The 18,331-nt window shown below is 53.0% G+C and overlaps 1 protein-coding gene across 5 annotated transcripts in view; it reads left to right on the top strand.

Moving 5' to 3' along the window:
• ZDHHC3 (zinc finger DHHC-type palmitoyltransferase 3) overlaps positions 1 to 18,331 on the top strand; it is a 60,768-nt gene that overhangs the window by 22,658 nt on the left and 19,779 nt on the right. For 3 of the 5 annotated variants that reach the window (XM_070360225.1, XM_070360226.1, XM_070360228.1), the window contains exons 3-6: positions 10,332 to 10,456; positions 16,397 to 16,493; positions 17,066 to 17,147; positions 17,258 to 17,353. In XM_070360225.1, coding sequence (XP_070216326.1) covers positions 10,332 to 10,456; positions 16,397 to 16,493; positions 17,066 to 17,147; positions 17,258 to 17,353 — 400 coding nt within the window. The remainder of the gene's footprint in view (positions 1 to 10,331; positions 10,457 to 16,396; positions 16,494 to 17,065; positions 17,148 to 17,257; positions 17,354 to 18,331) is intronic. The other 2 variants (XM_070360227.1, XM_070360229.1) reach the window with 1 other exon arrangement.

Consider the following 18,331-nt stretch of genomic DNA (forward strand, 5'->3'; position numbering starts at 1 on the left):
GTCAGTGCCCAGCTCGGTCACAAGTCTGCTCGCACATGCGCCTGTGGAGATGGCACACACTGGCAGGCAGGGGCCTGTTGACCGAGTGTTAGCACTGCTTGTGGGATTGTTGGAACACTTGTCACCTGAAGGAAACGAAGTATAAGGTTATAAGTGCCCCCAAACACAAGGATACGAACGGTTTTCCCAGCAGCATCAACTTGACCGTACTGGAAGCAACTTACGGGCTCATTCACTGGTTTTCCCAGTGCCCTTGCTAAAGGGCACAAGACTAAAAGACGTTATTTGTCTCGGCTTATAATCCTGCTGTCTGCTGGGCCCCGGGCATGCTTTCTTCCCTCACGGTGCCCTGACAGGTGAGGTCCACCCTGTGTGATGAAGGCTGCGGCAGAAGGAAGCATGAGTAGATGTGAAAGAAATCACCAGCTTAGGAAGGGGGGCTGCCTGGAGGAGGTGGCGCCCAGGCCAGCTCTGATCAGAACAGTGGACAGGGGCAGGGAAGGTGAGGTGAGGGGGCTGGGAAGACACTGTGAGCGTTCCAGGCTCAGGGAGCAGCGTGCACAGAGACACACGAGTGTTGGGGTGTGGTGGTCTGGAGTGAAGAGAACCCAGGAGGATGGATTTGGGTTGGTCACGTGGCCAGAGTGCCAAAGAAGTGGGGTAGGAGTGGGATAATGGGGGCCATCAAGAGGCACTGAGGATTTTTAACACAGGAGTGATGAGATCAGGTTGCCACTGTACAAGGATCCTCGGCAGCGGTGAGCGGGCACTGCGGGCTGGGGTCAAATGAATGCCAGTCCGTGTTGGGTGCCTACCATATTCAGGGTCCTGAGCAGTCAGTTCAGCTGTGAGCGAGGCAGACCGCGATCCCTGCCCTCCTGCCCACCTCCCAGCCTAGGGTGTCGGGCAGTGAAGAACAAGTGAAAGAACAAGGCAATTCCAGGGAGCAAAAAGCGCTTTTAAAGATCCAGGGGCTCTGGTGGGGACTTTTCTGGAGTGAACCAGACCGTTTGCAGGAAGGTGATCTGAGAAGGACCCCTGAGTCCTAAGTGACATGAAGCAGTGCTCGGGCAGCACCCTGCAGACAGAGGACAGGTACAGAGGCCCAGAGACAGGAGCGTGGTTGGCATGTTTGAGAAACAGGACTCACACCAGGCTGACCAGAGCGTGGTGGGTGGGGGTGAGAGGGGCTGGAAGAGGCAGGGAGGGCTGCGGAAGCCAGGCCGGGTAGGGCCTGGGGCCTCGTGAGAACCTTGGTGAGAAGCCATCCAAGAGGCGTGATGTGACCTGGTTTTGAAAAGGGTACCGCCTGGCCTGCAATGGGGGGACTGAGGTGCAGCCGGGAGAAGCAGGAAGGTGAGAGCTGTGCAGTGGGCCAGGCTGGACGTGGTGGTGGCTCAGACCAAGGTGGAAGCGGTGAGGTGGGGGGAGGAGAAGCTGCTGGGCTCCGAATATGTTTGAAGCCGTCAGTGCTCAGGTTTGCCCGCACATTAGAATCCCCTTGGGCAGCTTCTGAAAAGTACTGGTGCCGTGGGCCCGCCCCCAGAGATTCTACTCTGATTAGTCTGGGGTGGGGCCCTGGGGTTGGTGCTTTAGAGCTCCCAGGTGTCCCTCCTATTCAGCCAGATCTGAGAACCACCAGAGTGGCAGGAGGCGTGAGGGATCAGGGAGGGTGCCTTCCAGAGTCTTGGCTGGAGCAGCTGGGAGATCTGCTGGTGCCGCTTGTTGGATGGGAGAGCCTGGGGAGATCAGATTTTGGAGGAGAAATCAAGGTTTCTGTTCCGGCCAAACTGCAGGTCTTTTATGTGGAAGCAGGGGCGCCAGATGGGCAGTAGGTAGCCAGGTCTGGGGCTGGTGGGGATTGGGGGTCAGAGCCTAGAGTGTGGAGGGAGGTTACTGGTTTTTATGAATAGAAGGTGTTGGATGTCAGGCTGGAGGGAGAGGAGGCTTCCGCCCTGGCACTCCTGCTGCCCTCACGTGTGTATGTTCTTTAACCCCTCCATGGTGCCCCCGCCAGATCTTCCTCAGCCTGGCCCCTGGCAGTCAGATGCAGGAGAGAATGAGCCTCACTGGCCTGTTGCTCGGCTTCCAACCCCAAACTCGTGAGAGCTGGAGTTGTCATATCCCAGACGCCACCCAGCTTCTCAGAGGTGTGTCTTGCCATTGGCTCCAAAGAAAACTGGGCAAACAAGCAGTAAAGCCTCTGTCAAATAAATGCCCACAGCAGTAGGGGAGCCGCTCAGAGCACGTCCTGCCGACCTGCCCTGTCTCAGGCTCCTCATGCGGCCTCCTGCCTGTCCCCGTCCCAGCAGGTGACATCTCATGCAAAACAGAGACAGGTGGGCTGCAGAGCCCCAGGACACCCCCCGCGCCAGGTTCCAAGGGGCGGAGCTGGAAGCCCAGATCTCACCCTGAAAGCAGACACTAGGGGTGCCTTATTAACACTGCAGGCAGGGTCTGGTTTTAGAAAGACATCACTTCAGGATTCTAAGGAGTTTCCTGTAGGGCTGTAATGTTTTGTAGGTCAATTCATGCTGTGTATAATTTTTCAGAAAAGTTTATGCCCAGAGGTTATAAACAATGTATCATAACGTATACATTGTATATTGGTCAGAAAAACTTGTGTCCTAAGGCACAAACAGTGTATAACAGTATGCACTGTGTATCATTTTGGTTTGTTAGTATTACTAGTAAAAGAACACCCCTTCCCCCCCGACCCCCCACCCCGGCGAGTGCCAAAAAAAAAACCCCTCCTATAGTCTCCCACAGTTACTGGTACCACTTTGAGCTCTGATATTCTTATTCCAAATGTAGCATCAGAACAAGTCACAACCACTACAGCTTTCTGGACCATGTAGGCAGTCACTTACTCCAATGTAGTTGTAAACGGCTCCACGGAGAGCTTGAACAGAAAAGGGAAGAAAGGACGGACCTGGATGCGGAGCTCCTCTTTGAGCAGCGGGGTAAGAGGGCTGGGCCTGTGTGGAGGCAGAGCGGGCATGGAGGCGGAGCTCCCCTTTGAGCAGGGGTGAGAGGGTCCTGCCTGGAGGGGGCGGGGTGTGGGCACACAGGGCAGACTGGTGTTTGAGCGATGTCCTCAGAGGAGCTCTCTGTGTTCCTAAAACACTTCAGACGTAGAGAGGTCCGGAGTGGCACCACTGGCCCGGAGGAGGCCGCCCCTTGAAGACAGCCGGGACTCCAGCTCTTACCTTGGCTCCTTCTCTCTCCCCGCCCCATCCTGATTTCACCACATGTCCTTTTCCTGTTATAAGTACTCATCCTGGGAATGCTGGAATCCTCAGGAATCCTGAAGGATTCCGTTTAAAATGTAGTTCTCGGTGGCTTCCCTGAGGGTCCAGTGGTTAAGAATCTGCCTGCCAATGCCGGGGACATGGGTTCGATCCCTGCTTGGAGAAGACCCCCACATGCCTCGAGGCAGCTAAGCCCGTGCACCACAGCTGCTGAGGCTGCACGCCATAGAGCCTGTGCGCTGCAGTAAGAGAAGCCACTGCAAGGAGAGGGCTTCCAGGGTGATCCTAGTGGTAAAGAACCCGCCTGCCAATGCAGGAGATGCAAGAGATGCGGGTTTGATCCTTGGGTCAGGAAGGTTCCCAAGAGAAGCGCATGCCAACCCTCTCCAGTTTTGTTGCCTGGAGAATCCCCTGGACAGAGGAGCCTGGCGGGCCACAGTCCATGGGGTCGCACAGAGTCAGACACAACTGAAGTGACTTAGCACAGACGCACGCACACACTGCAGTGAGAAGCCCCACACTACAGCAAAGAGGAGCGCCTCCTCGCCACAGTTAGAGAAAGCCCATGCGCAAAGACCCGGGGCAGCCCAAAAATAACAACAGCTTCAGGCCTGGGACAGTGTCTGTGTCCCGCAGATGCTTAAAGCTGAGAGCTGGTTTCTTTCCGTCCTGTCTTCTGGAAGCCCAAAGCCAGGTATACTGCACGATCACAGCTGTGGCAACCTTAGGATCAGTTGCCTTTTTTTTCCCCCTCCACTCTTTGGACCTAATTGTTTATTACCTCAAATCTGAGATTAGAGAACAAGAGGACTAGAAATCTGTTCGGTTTAACCACATCGTGAAGGGAAAGAAAAGTTGTCTGTCTGCTGCCGGTGCCCCTCCCTGCCTTTGGACCCCGCCCTGTGAACACCTGGTTATAAACAGGCCTCACGTGACTATCTGAGACCACCGCAGGCCTGCAACTGGAGTTTCAGCCGCGGAAACTGGAATAACGGGCCTCACTGCAGCGTGCAGTTGCTCGTCCCTTCTGGAGTCTCTCTCAGTGAGCTTAGTGAGTGTCTGCTCAGGCTCGTCCCTCGGCAGAATGATGTCAGGCCCATGGAAACACAGGGCGAGCAGCGCAGGGCCGCCCCGAGTGCCGTGAGGTGTGTGTGGGCGCTGAGTGCTGGACGCAGATAGAGAAGGGCCTCGTGCACTTGGCCCCCAGGCCCTGGCACTTTCCCTGGGTGGGTCAGGGACTTGCTCAGGGTTCGCTTGAGGAGGGTACTACGTTCTCCCTTGTGCCTGGCAGCTTCTCATACCTGCCACTGAGTAATCCATCAACCCCAGCCAGAATATGTGTCTAGCTCCAGAGAGAAGAGGGTGACGAACTTAGGGGTTGCCCAGCCCCTGCCTTTCTGTGGAGGAGACAGGTGGCCTTGCAGCTCAGGCCAGGCTGGTCACCTGTTCTGGTAGGGGCAGAGCTCCTGCCCAGACCAGCCAGTGTGCAGGGGCTGTGATCCCGTGGCCCCTGAGACAGTGTACCAAGTCTTCGTACTTGTTGCCTGAAATGGAATGGGTGATGCCTCTTGGTAACCTGTCTCCTCTGCTTTCCAAGTGTGTCCTTTTTATATCATCGTATTATCCTGGATACTAATTAAAGGAGGCCTTATCATCTGGGGTCTGTTTCAGTCTTAATGTTCGTGTAGTGAGACAGTTCTTAGCAGGGGAATGGTGTTATGGCATCAAGGCAATTCAAAGGTCTCTTCAATCAGTTAATAGAAATATCTAATAAATACATAAGTTGTTTTTTGATTGTTGTTGTTCAGTTGCTCAGTCACGTCTGACTCTCTGCAACTCCATGGACTGCAGCATGCCAGGCATCCCTATCCTTCACCATCTCCCAGAGTTTGCTCAAACTCATATCCATTGAGTATGATACCATCCAGCCATCTCATCCTCTGTCACCCCCTTCTCTTCCCACCCTCAGTCTTTCCCAGCATCAGGGTCTTTTCCAATGAGTCAGTTCTTCACATCAGGTGCCCAAAGTATTGGAGCTTCAGCTTCAGCATCAGTCCTTCCAATGAATGTTCAGGGCTGATTTCCATTAGATTCTGGACATGGGTGTGAATCCTGCTTCTGCTACTTATTAGCCACGCGATCTCAGAAACTTGCTTAACTTTTCTGCCTTAGTTACCTCATCTATAATATGAGGAATATCGTAGTCTCTCCCTCATAGGTTTATTGTCAGAATTAATTGACAGTGTACAGCGAAGCCCTTGGAAGTGTACCTGGCATAGAAGCAATCAATAAATGTCTGTTACATCATCGCTATTAACTCGGCTTGGATTTATTGAAGACTTGCTGCCTGCTAGGCCCTGGGCAATTCACTGGGCTGCAGATTAAAGACATTGTCCCTGTCCTCCAGGAATTTACAGTCATGTAGAAGAGATCAGTGCATAGTTAAATGATAGGTGTTACGAGACAGTAGAAACTGTGGTAGCATGAAGCCCAGGTGGTGGCCCTGCTCGGGCGTGGCCTGGGGCCGTTAGAAGGCAGAGGGTGTGGTCCAGGTTTGGCGCACGCGCAGGGCCTCCCTTGTGGCTCAGGTGGTAAAGAATCTGTCTGCCAGATCAGGAGACGCAGGTTCGATCCCTGAATCCGGAAGATCCCCTGGAGAAGGAAATGGCAACCCACTCGTGTTCTTGCTTGGAGGATTCCATGGACAGAGCAGCCTAGTGGGCTGGAGTCCATGGGTCGCGAAGAGTCGGACACGACTGAGCATCTGACACACGAGCAGGAGGCAGGGACGAGCCTGAGAGACCGGAGGGAGGTGCTGGTGTGGGTCCCAGAGGGCGCAAGAGGGAGACTTGCAGAGCACAGAGCCCTGGGCTTGTCCAGGGGGTGGGGCTCTCAGGAGGGAGATGACACTGAAGGGGTGGTTCAGGGCTGGGTCTCAGTGACCTTACCTGGGCGCTGCCTAGGAGCCTGGACTCTGTACCACGTGAGGGCTCTGGGGATCCAGGGAAGGCTTTATTTAGGCAAAGGGAATAACATGATCAGATTCACATTTTAGAAAGTTGACTCTGGAAAACAGGGGGAGGCATAGAGGTGAGGCTGCCAGATGCGAGGGAGAGCCTGAAGGCAGGCAGACCTGGGGACTCTAGTATCTGGGATGCACGGTGATGGGGCTCAGCTAAGGCCATGAGCATGGCGTGGAGGGGGGGATATTGGAGGCGGGGCATAATACGGGATCACGGTGACTCAGTGGAGTAGGTGGGAGTGTGGGGCGGAGGGTTAGAAGAATTGAGGATGACAAGTGGGCTTCTGCCCCCAGTGACCAGGCAGATGGGTGTCCCGTGGGCCGGGGTGGGGGGCTGAGGGGAGAATAGGAAGGAGAGTTTGGGGAGCAAGGGGTGGGGTCAGTTCTAGCAGGTTGAATTGGGAGGAGGGGAAGGGGTTGGATTATTTTGTCTGAATGCTTTTGAACAACCAGGTAAAAGATGTTCAGCTGCAAAAGAAGTCCGAGTTGGAGCTGGTGGCGGGGGAAGGTTGTCTGGGGAGTGCAGGGTGAACGGGGTTGAGGGCAGCTGGTGGAGCCCCGAGGAACACCCAGGTCCAGGATGGGCGGAGACCCTGAGGGCGTGGAGCAGCCGCAGGAGAGTGACAGGCGAGGGATCAGTAAGAGAGGGCGGAGGACCGACCTTGGGACTTGGCCACAGGGAGTTGCTCATTGACCTGGTGAGAGTGGTTCCCTGTTACTGAGGCAATAGGGGCCAGAGAGCATGAAACGGAGTCAGGGGTGAGCAGAGCACACGCAACCCCGGAGAAGCTTAGCTGTGATGGGGAGAGCCTGGAGGCTCCTCTAAGAGCTCAAAGAAGGGAAAGCCCCGAGGTAGACGGATGAGCCCCTGGGTGTCCAGGGATGGGGGTAGGGAGAGGAGGAGTCTGGAGGGGGTTACTTCAGCAGCCTCAGTGTCCTCTGACGTGGACAGGGAAGTGAGTAGGGGTCGAGGAAGGTACTGGAAGTTTGGGCTAGCCACTGAAGGGAATGGATTGTGGAGGCATATCATGCCTCCTGCCCCCAGATTCAAATGGATTCCACTGCAGGATGAAATGGGTTTTAGAAGTGTATGAGCATTTTTTATGGGTGTATCGATTTTTTAGAAAGTGTTTTAGCTTACCATGTGGGCTTCCCAGGTGGCATGAGTAGTAAAGAACCCACCTGCCAATGCAGGAGGTGTAAGAGACGTGGGTTCGATCCCTGGGTTGGGGAGATCCCCTGGAGGAGGCCAGAGCAACCCACTCCAGTATTCTTGCCTATGACATCCCATGAAACAGAGGAGCCTGGTGGGCTGTCGTCCACAGGGTGGCAAAGAGTCAGACACGACCGAAGCGACTTAGCACACACAGCTTACTGTGTACAAGGAGAAAAGACTGGAAGCCTGTACTCGAAAATGTTAGTAGTACTAATCTTTGGATGATAGAATCAGAAAATAAAATGGCTTTCCCCATTTTAATTTTCTCTTCTCTCTGCATTTTAAAAGTCGTGAACAAGTATTACTTTGGAAATGAGGAAAAGATGAGTAAGTTTTGCTCTGCCGGGGTGTGGTGACGTGGAGCCTGGAGCCATCCCTGTGAGATATAAGTGGCGGGTGGATGTGGAGGGTGTTTCTCTTAGTGCAAGTGCGACAACCGTGCGACAACCGGCAGAAGTGTCTCGGCGGGCCTTCCAACTCAGTGTTGTCTTACCAAGAATCAAATGGAACAAACTTCCTTACCATGAACCAGTACCTTCTGGAATCTGCGGAGATGAGCCCAGAAGAGCCTGTTTGTTTGTTTGTTTTTAAAGAAGGACAGAGAGAGGGAGGAAGGACGGAACCCTCAGCTCAGGGACTGGTCGGGCTGTCTCTAGCTCTGCGAGGGGGGCTTCCTGGGTGGGTGGGGTCTAGCCTGGATGGGAGTGTGCCTCCAAGGAGATGTGTGCAAGAGGGAGTTCCACGGAAGGGAAACTTTTGGAAAAAAGGCTGTGCTCTTGAATCGATGTTTCTCTGGCTGGGATCTGGAATAGCAGGCGGTAATGAGACCAAAAGAGAGCTCCAGTTGCCCTTGGTGATGTAAAGCTCTTGTAGCCTTTATGGGGGGAGAGGGGTCTCCTGAGGTTTACAGCAGATTCTGGTGGCAGGGACCTTAAACACGGGACCTAGAGGAAAAACCAAAAGCAACTTCCATTTAGGAAAACCGCCCCATTGCCTCATCTCCTTGGGGAGACGATGTTCTTAGTGCTTTTCTCTCGTACACATGACAACAGTGACTGCCAGATGCGGTTTTTGGCTTCAGGATCCATGAAAGGTCATGTGGTTGCCCAAACTCGGTTGCTTTTTTACATTAAAGAGAATTTAAAATACAGTCCTCTGGACTTTCCTGCAACCCTTCTTCCTGGGTCAGCGCCCTTCCCAGGCCCCTTTCAAAGTCCATCAGGGTGGTCTGGGCCCTGGTTTGCCTCTGAAGACTTCCAGACCCTGATGCTCCACCGGTGCCTTAAGGGGGATCCTCAGCTGTCTCAGGATGAGACACGTCGCAGCACCTCGGTTACAGAATTCAGCAGAGTTGCTCATACTCCTGCTTTGGATAGCTCCTTCCTGAGTATCTATTTTTCCTGGTTTTTCAAATGAGTTTTTTTCCTTATTGTAGAAGCCACATGTTCATACTGGAATATTTAAGAAATATAGTTTTAAGTTAATTAAAAATTACTGTGATTTTTACTACATGAGATAACCGTTAGTACTTGACACGCACGTGTGTGTCTGTATTTGTGTAAGTGTGATTTTTACCAAAATGGGCTTGTAGTCTACTTGCTGTTTGAGAATCTCCTTTTCCCTTTAACAGTGTATCATAGATGTTTCCTGTGTCAATAACTGTGTACTTTTATGGCATATTTGATGTCAATTGTTGGTCGCTCATTCATGTCCAACTCTTTGTGACCCCATGGACTGTAGCCCACCAGGCTCCTCTGTCCATGGAATTCTCCAGGCAAGAATACTGGAGTGGGTTGCCATTGCTTTCTCCAGGGGCTATTCCCGACCCAGGGATCGAACCTGGGTCTCCTGGATTGCAGGTGGATTCTTTTACTGTCAGGGAAGTTCGCGCAACTCTGTCCTATATGACCTTGTATGTACCAGGTAGTCCTTGCCTACCAAAGTTTGTTTGCTTTTAAAATTTCTGTGATGGGTTCTTCTGATATCGGTTCTTCTGGTATCTGGTATCTGTATTTTACAGACCAGATTTTTTTTACTTCTCTTTTGAACTTTTAGAAAAAATTATAATGAACTACTTGAGACAGTCAAAAGGGTATCAAGGATAATATGATGACCATTCATGTGTTTATCTCCCAGCTTTGTAAATTAAAAAAAAAAAAATTACAAAGGTTAGCCTCTCTATATGCCCCACCCTCACCCCACTTCATTCCACCCCTAGCCTCCCCACCACCACAGAGCTGATCATTTTCCTGGGTCACGTCTGGTTTTCAGCATCTTGGTGTGGAGAGCACGTTGAATATTTGAATATTTGTGGATTCCTAAGAACTAAACACAGATTACCAATCCATGACAATAGTCCTGGTGAAAAAGAAGATAACACTTGATTCAGTAACATTCAGAGATGTGAATTTTGACCTGGGTGAACTGGACTGTTTGATGTGATAATCCCCAGTGAACATTTGCAAGAACTGAAGCAGTCCCTGGGAAATCTAATGTAGGCCAAAATAGTAGTTGATGAGTCAGATCCTCAGTGAAATATTTACTGATACATAGGAGAGGATGCATTCAGTGAAAACAGTTTTAGTAGAATGGAAATAGAAGGTCATCAGAAATGATGTAACTGTCCAGTGTGGACAATTATTCACTTTTCCTAGGGTAATTTTCCCAGGGTAAATTCTTATCATCGGTGTTGGCATAACTCTGAACAGAATCCACATGTTGTTGGCATGAAGATGTCCTGTCCCCTTGCGTGGAGCTGCTACTTTCGAATGACGGCCGCCTCCGTGGTATGTCACAACCGAGGGCACCCCTAGCCTGACCCCAACGTCTCTCTTCCTTACAGGGGGCAGTCCCCAAAGGAAATGCCACTAAAGAATTCATCGAGAGTTTACAGCTGAAGCCTGGGCAGGTGGTGTACAAATGTCCCAAGTGCTGCAGCATCAAGCCTGACCGAGCCCACCACTGCAGGTACGCCGTGCCGCCCGGACCCCCTCCTCATCCCTGCCCCCCACCATAGCCCTCCATACTCCCCCCACGGGTGCCATCACCCACAGGACTTCTGAACATGCCCTGCTCTGGGCACGGAGTGACTGCTGCAACTCTCCCTCCCGCCTCCACAGGAGGGCAGGGATGGGAAAGGGTGTTGGGTTTGGGCCCAGGACACCTATCGCACGAGTCAGCTTTGCCATGCTGGCTGGAGGGCCCCACCCAGGCCCTCGCCCATCTCCGCTCCGTGTCCATGTCTGAAACTGAGCTGATTTCTGCCCTTCCTACCTCATGGCTTTATTACTGTATGAAGGGTGCTCAAGGTAAAGCTTTAGAAAGTCATTCTGGGCATGTCTAGTGCCTGACATCTTTGGGGGGCAGGTCCAGTTTCACAGAAATTGGAGATTTCACCTGCTTTCTTCCTGGCATTGAGGACCATGGAAGCTCGTGGGAGTCCTCAGGGTGGGCGGGTCATACTAACGTGGATGGCCACAGGGAAATGAAGGCGTTATCCTTGAAGGAAAAGAACAACTTTTCTTAAAAACAAAACGTCTAGAGGTCTGACCATTGTAGAATTCAGCCAAAAAAGCCATTTCCCCATTTTATGTGCAGTGATTTTTCCTTTTTGATTTTCAGATTTCTTTGTTCTTTTGAGTCTTCTATGCTAAAAAAAAAAACAAAACTTGTAGGTAAATACTGTGCTTCATCATGACAAGAGGACTTTAATGCTAAATTACAGAAATACAAGCCTGTCACTTGCTCCCTTTCTCACATGAGTGTGAGGGGGGGGCTGGAGAGGGGCTGCAGAGGAATGAACCGCCTCCCAGCGTCAGGAGGTATCGTCAGCCTGACGCTGTGGAAGCGTCTGGGCTTTGTGAGAGGTCCGAGTGGCTGAAAGGTGTCTTTTCTGTGTGGGCTGTGCTGCCCACCTCTCGGAGGAAGGCGGTCAGTCTCCACATCCGGATGCCGGGGTTGGCTCCCGACAGCTGCTGTGTCCTGGGCACCTCAGCCCACCCCATTTCATCATCGTCGTTCCCATGGTCAGCCCCAGAGATGGCTTCGCCATAGCACCGACTCTCCCTGGATGAGGAATTAAGGCTGTCTGTCTTTCCGTCTGTCTGAGAGAGCGAGCTGAAGCCCTCCCCAGCTACTTGCTGCTTCTCAAGGGTAAGGGCCAAGGAGCGTGGGCAGAGGCCACGGGGATTGCCGTCTTCCGTGGGGTCTTCTGTCCCTGGGTCAGCTTGTTTCTGAGATCTGTATTAGAAACTAATTCAAAGAGGGAGGCACCCAGCTAGCCTTCCCCCCGAGGCTTGGGAAGCCAGCTGCCTCCACCTCCCGGGTGCCGTGATTGCTCAGGGCATCCCGGTGTGGTGGAGCGATGCTCTGGTCAGCACTGGAATGGCAGTGCTGTCCCGGTCATACCGGGGACCATCTCTCAGAGCCTCAGCTCTCTCCTTTATAGAAAGGGTTGTTCCTCCTAGCTCGTGAGGATTCAGTATGTATGTCTGTTAGTGGAGGAATGTGTGAGCGCTGGGGAGGTGCTGGGTTTACACAGGCTGGGCCAGACACAGGGAAGGGTGAGCTTTGTAGAAAGCACTGGGGCGACCACAGTGGTCCTCTTCTCTTTCCTCCCCACCGCCAGGCATTTCCTCACCGCCTCCTCCTCACTTCCTCCCTTCGCAGGATGATCCGAGGGAGGTATTCTTGAGTGCTAGAAAACAAATCGGCCTGGGCCAAACAAAAGCCACGGACTCAGATAAACTCAAACGCAGAGGAACTTGAGTGATGATGCCTGTGCGTGGCCTGCTTCTGTCTCGGGAAACGTGTGCTGCCAGTCAGTCCTTGGTGATGGCTCGCGGTGGCCTGGGCCATCTAGGCACCCGTGGTTTCGGGTGAGCAGAGTCCCCAGCACACCAGACAGAGCTGGGTTTGTGGCTGGTGGAGCCGAGGGCCCTGTTGCCCTGCTGGAGAGAGTGGGCATCAGTCCTCCTGCTCAGGTGAAGGGGCCACTGTTTGTGCCCAGCTCTCTGCTTCCTCTCCTCCCAGAAGAGTGTGTGGAATTTAAAACCATCTCTTTGCCCTCAGCTCTGATGGGTACCATGCATATTCCCTGACATTGACTTGTTAGGTGTTCCTTCCAGCCTGGTGGTCTGTGAGTGGGTCTTCCTTCCAGCCAGGCTGCTTTCTTCTTGACATCAAGGACCACAGAAGCATGTGGAAGTCCTCGGGGTGGGCAGCTCATGCTGACATGGATGGTCAGGGCATTAGGTAATGTGTTAGGTTCTTTTTGCACAAGGAGGTGGAGATGTCTGACCTCAGCGAAACCTCATATTCCTCCCCACCTCCCAACACGCACATGCACACGGACACACACACAGGCTGGGACCGCTGCGGGCTGCTTAGGTCCCTGCCAGCTTGTTTGTCTTTCTCGTGCCCTGTTTGAACACTTGTTGTTATTGTTGTTTAGTCACTTAGTCGTGTCTGACTTTTTTCTACCCCGTGGATTTTAGCCCACCAGGCTCCTCTGTCCAGGGAATTCTCTATGCAAGAATACGGGAGTGGGTAGCCATGCCCTTCTCCAGGGGATCTTCCCAACCCAGGGGTCGAATCCTGGTCTCCTGCTCGGCAGGCAGATTGTTTACATCTGAGCCACCAGGGAAGCCCATCTGGGCACAGCCTTACCCCAAATTGTTTCTCCGCTGGGACCAGAATGCTGGAGATGTCTTTTTTGCTTATAATTTTAATTACAGTGAATGAGGTGTGAGATGAAAGCCTATATGCAGAGCATGGTCCCCTTGGGACCTACTAGCTGTGTTCCTTTCTCTTTCTGTGCTGTGATGTCCCCGCCTGAGGCGGTGGAACCTGTCTCCTTATCTGTAGTGTCAGAGCCTTCACTCTGCTGACCCTTGGTAAGCTAACCCCAGGCTTGGCTCTGGGCTATAGTGGTAGAGGGGAGACGGCCCTGACCCAGGAGCTTACCGCCCAGGCAGGACAGATACAGCTTGATGGGTGCCGCTGTAGGGAGGGCGGGCAGAAGCCCTCAGCCTCTTCTTGGAGCCTGAGAGCCAAGGAAGGACCCTTGTGTCTCCCTGGAGAAGGAGGCACGAGCCCCAGGAAACCTGAATTCATGGGATCCGGTGAGCTTGTCGGGCTCTTCAAGGCTTTCCAGGAAAGTGCTTTGGGGATGGATACTGGTAGGGAACCTGGAGGAAGAGGGGAGAAGCCCCCTCCCTCATCTGATACCAGGAGGGACCTGGGGGGACCCTGAATTCAGGAGCACCCAAAATAACCTCCAGGGAGGACCCTTGGTCCTTTCAGTGACTGCCATAGCGGGCTTAGGACGTGTCTGTGCCCGCAGCATTTCGCACGAGAGCCACTAAAGCTGGCGCAGGAGAGGAGCCAGGGGAGGTGTGTTTCACCAGGAGGTGAGCGTGGAGAGAGGACCCTCTGGGAGCCCGTGTGGCCACTGTGTCGGGGGGGAGGGACACAGTGAGCCTCCTGCCCGCTGGGGACTGGGCAGAATGCTGGCTCTGGGCTATAAGTTCCCAGTCAGTGGGATGTCAGGGGCTGTGGAAGGCCCACAGTTTTTCCTCCTCTCCCTGATGGCTGGTGCCAGAGATGAAGTAGCCAGGCAGGTAAGGGCGGTCTCCCCCGGGGCCTGGAGCATCCTTCACCTGGCACCCTGCAGACCTACCCCAGGCCTTGCCCCTGGTGCTCTCCCAGCCCCAGTCCCAGAGCCGCTCAGGCCGGGCATTCTTGAGCTGCGTCTGTCGGCCTCTGAAGAGAGCCTCCAAGCCTCCGCGTGGATGGACCTCCCTACCCACGTGCGCCACCACTCGACCCGGGAGCCCCACTTCTGAACAAGTCTGTAAGCCGGAGGGGGAGGCAGTGTCTTGGCCTGTCCTGTCTCTGCAAATAGGAAAGAGACTCAGACCGACACTCTGGACAAAGTTTGCAGCTCTCGGTTGGCTATACTCCTGCCTGCTCCCCGAAGGACGAGCTGTGTTCTGATTTGATTGCCCAGAGAGACTCACCCATTGTGAAACCCATCTTCCCAGATTCACACTTGGCCTCTTCACGGAGGCTGGGAGGGGAGAGCAAAGAACAGATTCGCTTAGCCTCTGACAGCTCTCAGAGGATGCCAGGTGCTTTGGCACTTCTCTGCTGCTGAGCACACACTGTCTTGGAGCACCCACCTTAAATCCCTTTTACAAAATAGTGTAAGTGGAAGAGAAGCTGCTCAAGAGCCTAGAGCAGGGAGGTGGTCACCCTCAGGGGTTCCCTTGATGGGGAGGGGGTTAAGAAACCCCAGAGCTGAGGAAGGACGTGGAAGAGATGGTCTACAGGGCTGGTTCCACGGTGGAATGTGTTGGATGAGGCCCAGGATGCAGGGAGCTTTGCTGCCTGCTCGTCGGGATTTGCAAAATTGTACACTGGGAACAAGGAAAGCCTACTCATTCATTCATTCATCCAAATTGGTGACACAGAGAGAGGTTGACCAGATGGTGCTGCTGGCACCTGGCCTTCGGTTTATTGCCCTCCCTGTCCCTTTCATGCATCCTTTTCTTACCCTGCCTTTCTGGCTCCCAAGGAAGACTCTGGCGCTGGGCTAGCATCTCTGAAATGTGCTCATTTCCCATAGGCCTGTGTTATCACCAGCCTCTGAAGCTGTGGAAAGAACGAGGGTGGAGACCATGACGCCCGCGCTGGTCTGAGCCAGTATCTCTCCTCACTTTCCCTTATACGTGTCCTCTGGGGCGGGGGGCCGGCAGGGGGAGGTCTGCCTTGCCAGCAGAGCTCATGCCGGGCTTAGGAAAGGCCACGCCTCCCCCTTCGGAGTGGTCTGGGCTTCCTGACCTATAGTCTGGGAACAGCTCTCCTGCAGCCCCCCGCCCACTTCAGTAAGAACCTAAGATAAAGTTGGTTATGGAAACTAGTGGAAATAAACGCTGGTGTGAACTCAGGGCCTTTCATAAATATATACAACAAGCTTGTATTTACAGTATTTTAAACTGTTTTGAACATGTAATGCCCCCAAGATAAATTGTTATGGAGCCTATTTTAATGAATTGAAAAAGAAACTGTTCTCAATGAGTCCATCTTGTTGGCAGATGGCTCTTCCTGAACTTGAGCTTTGGGAATAGCTGCTTTCGAGCCCCTATTTAAGCTTTGTGCTCTTGTTTCAGATTGTTACTTGTGTCGTCCAGAAGGGAATGGGGAGGGCATTTTTTTTTTTTAATCAAATATCGTAGCTTCAAATAGTCCCAAGCCAAAAACTATCCCAGCAACAAGTTAATAACTGTTTGCAAATTAGTGGGACTTCTGGTCAACACTTAAGCTCAGATGACTCTATTGCTATTTTGGGCTAAGTGGATATTATCTTAGAGCTGAAAGGTCCTTAGAGGGGGACTTCCTGCAGCCCCGTGACACGCAGTTCTTGACCCCACTCTGAACTCTTCAAGTGCTCACTTTCTGTCTCTTTGTCTCTCTCTATTTCGTCAGCCACTCTGGCAAGTCCCATCAGGCCCGCCTTTAGGGTTTTTGGCCTTTGGGGGAAGTGAGGAGTAGCTCTATCCCATCTCATCCTGTCAAGTTTTCGAAACTGCCTCTTTTTTCTGTCCCCTCAGTAAACCAGAATCTCAGCCCACTCTTCCCTCAGGAGAGCCGTGTCCTTCTCAGTTGAGTCAGTTCCAGCCTTTTTCTCTGTGAAACAAGATAAGAGGCCTCGGTGGTCACCACCTGTCCCCCTGTCTGGAATGACTGTGACCTTGGGGGTCCTGTCCCTTCCAGGCCCTTCCAGCACACACGCAGCGAAACACTGGGCCGCTGAGGAGGAGTGGTGCTGGAGTGTGGGTTCTGAGTCCTCCTGGCCCTCCCGCCTCCGTGGGGCGCCCCTCAAGGTCTGCCTTGCGGCTCTTTCAGCGTCTGCAAGCGGTGCATTCGGAAAATGGACCACCACTGTCCCTGGGTCAATAACTGTGTCGGCGAGAACAACCAGAAGTACTTCGTCCTGTTTACAGTAAGTCAGCTTCCGAATGCCGTCCCCACCCTGCGGGGAGCACTCGCCGTTTGCCTTGCTGCTGGCAGGACGGTGCCTGGCCATGCAGACCTCTGCCTTTCTGCCAGAGCTCTCCTTGGTTCCACACGGGCCCACTCCCATGCCCTTCCCTCGAGCGTCTAGAAAACTGCTTCCAGCTGATTAGCTCTAAGCAAAGGGCCGTGTTCTGGGCTCCCAGGCCTGGTGTCGAGCTCAGTAGCCAAGAAGGCGGCCATCCTCCCTCAGCTGCAGGTAGGTCGAGGGCTGGAGGGACCACAGGCAGTCAGTGCCCTGACCCTTCAAGCGAGAAGAGGCAGCGGGCCCGGAGCCCCCAGGACAGCCCGAGCCCCACTGCCCCCAGGGAATGGCCGCACACCTCAGACCTAGGGGCGGGGGCTGGCTGGGGGGAATCACCAGGTGGCTCTCCGGCCCCTCCCTGCCCAGCTCTCAGCCTGAGCGTTCCTGAGTGGGAGGTTGCAAGCACCCCGTCCCGGGCGCCCGCACGGCCAGGCGGTTCTCACAGCAATGGCGTCTGCCCTGCTTTCCTGTTGCAGATGTACATAGCTCTCATTTCCTTGCACGCCCTCATCATGGTGGGATTCCACTTCCTGCACTGCTTTGAAGAAGACTGGACAAGTGAGTATATGCCAGGGCTTCCCTCCCTGCTCCAGGAGGGGCGCGTGACCGGAGTGGGGGCGGGCTGTCTGTCTCTGTCCTGGTGCCAGGGGCTGACCTCATTTTATTAGATCTCCTGCAAGCCTATGGACTGACCAGGGAAGAAACAGCAGAGGCCCGAATATCTCTTCATGAAATAAAGCAGCCCCTTAAAGTCAGTTCCACAGGTAAAGTCGTGAGTTGGACAGACCCTCCTGGGTCTGAGCGGGCCCAGGAAAAATGTAGGCCCCAGCGGGGAAGCGCATCCCAGGAGCAGAGCCGTGCCTTTAAGTGAGGAGCTTTAATTGAAGGTCATTGCATCCCAACCTTGCAGAAATCCATTTTTAACTTTCTGGCTAGGACATGGGTGGGGTTTTTGTTCATTTGGGTGTTTTTGTGTGCGATAATTTTTTTAGCTGCTTAATCACCAATGTATGTTAAGATGGTAGACAAATTCTTCCTGCTTTTGAAGTATCTCGTTTAAAGATGCAAATGCTGAGGAGGGAACTCCAATCACAAGACTGCATAAATTCTGAGGGGAAAAATATAGATGCTGAACGTATAATTAAAATTTGAAATTTTTTAAGAAGAATAAAAATGAGATATAAGAAAAGAATTTTTAATATAGTAGTCCCCGCTTATCTGCAGGAGGCATGTTCCAGGACGCTCCGTGGATGCCTGACACCTCAAATAGTACAGAACCCTACATATACAGCGTTTGGTGTTTTTTTTTTTAAATACAGATGTACCTATGATAGGGGCTTCCTGGGTAGCTCAGCTGGTAAAGAATCTGCCTGCAATGCAAGAGAGCCGAATTCGATTCCTGGGTCAGGAAGTTCCCTTGGAGAAGGGATAGACTACCCACTCTAGTGTTCTTGGGTTTCTCTGGTGGCTCAGATGGTAAAGAATCTGCCTGTAATGCAGAGACCTGGATTTGATCCCTGGGTTGGGAGGATCCCCTGGAGCGGGGGGGGTGGGGCATGGCAACCAACTCCAGTATTCTTGCCTAGAGAATCCCCATGGACAGAGAAGTCCGGCGGTCTATGGTCCATGGGGTCACAAAGAGTCGGACATGATTGAGCGACTAAGCACAGCACAGCATACCTATGGTAAAGTTTAATTTATGAATCAGGCACAGTAAGAGAGTATCTGAACGGCCAGCATCA

This window comes from Bos mutus, chromosome 22, assembly GCF_027580195.1.
Source record: "Bos mutus isolate GX-2022 chromosome 22, NWIPB_WYAK_1.1, whole genome shotgun sequence".
Classification (NCBI taxonomy): domain Eukaryota; kingdom Metazoa; phylum Chordata; class Mammalia; order Artiodactyla; family Bovidae; genus Bos; species Bos mutus.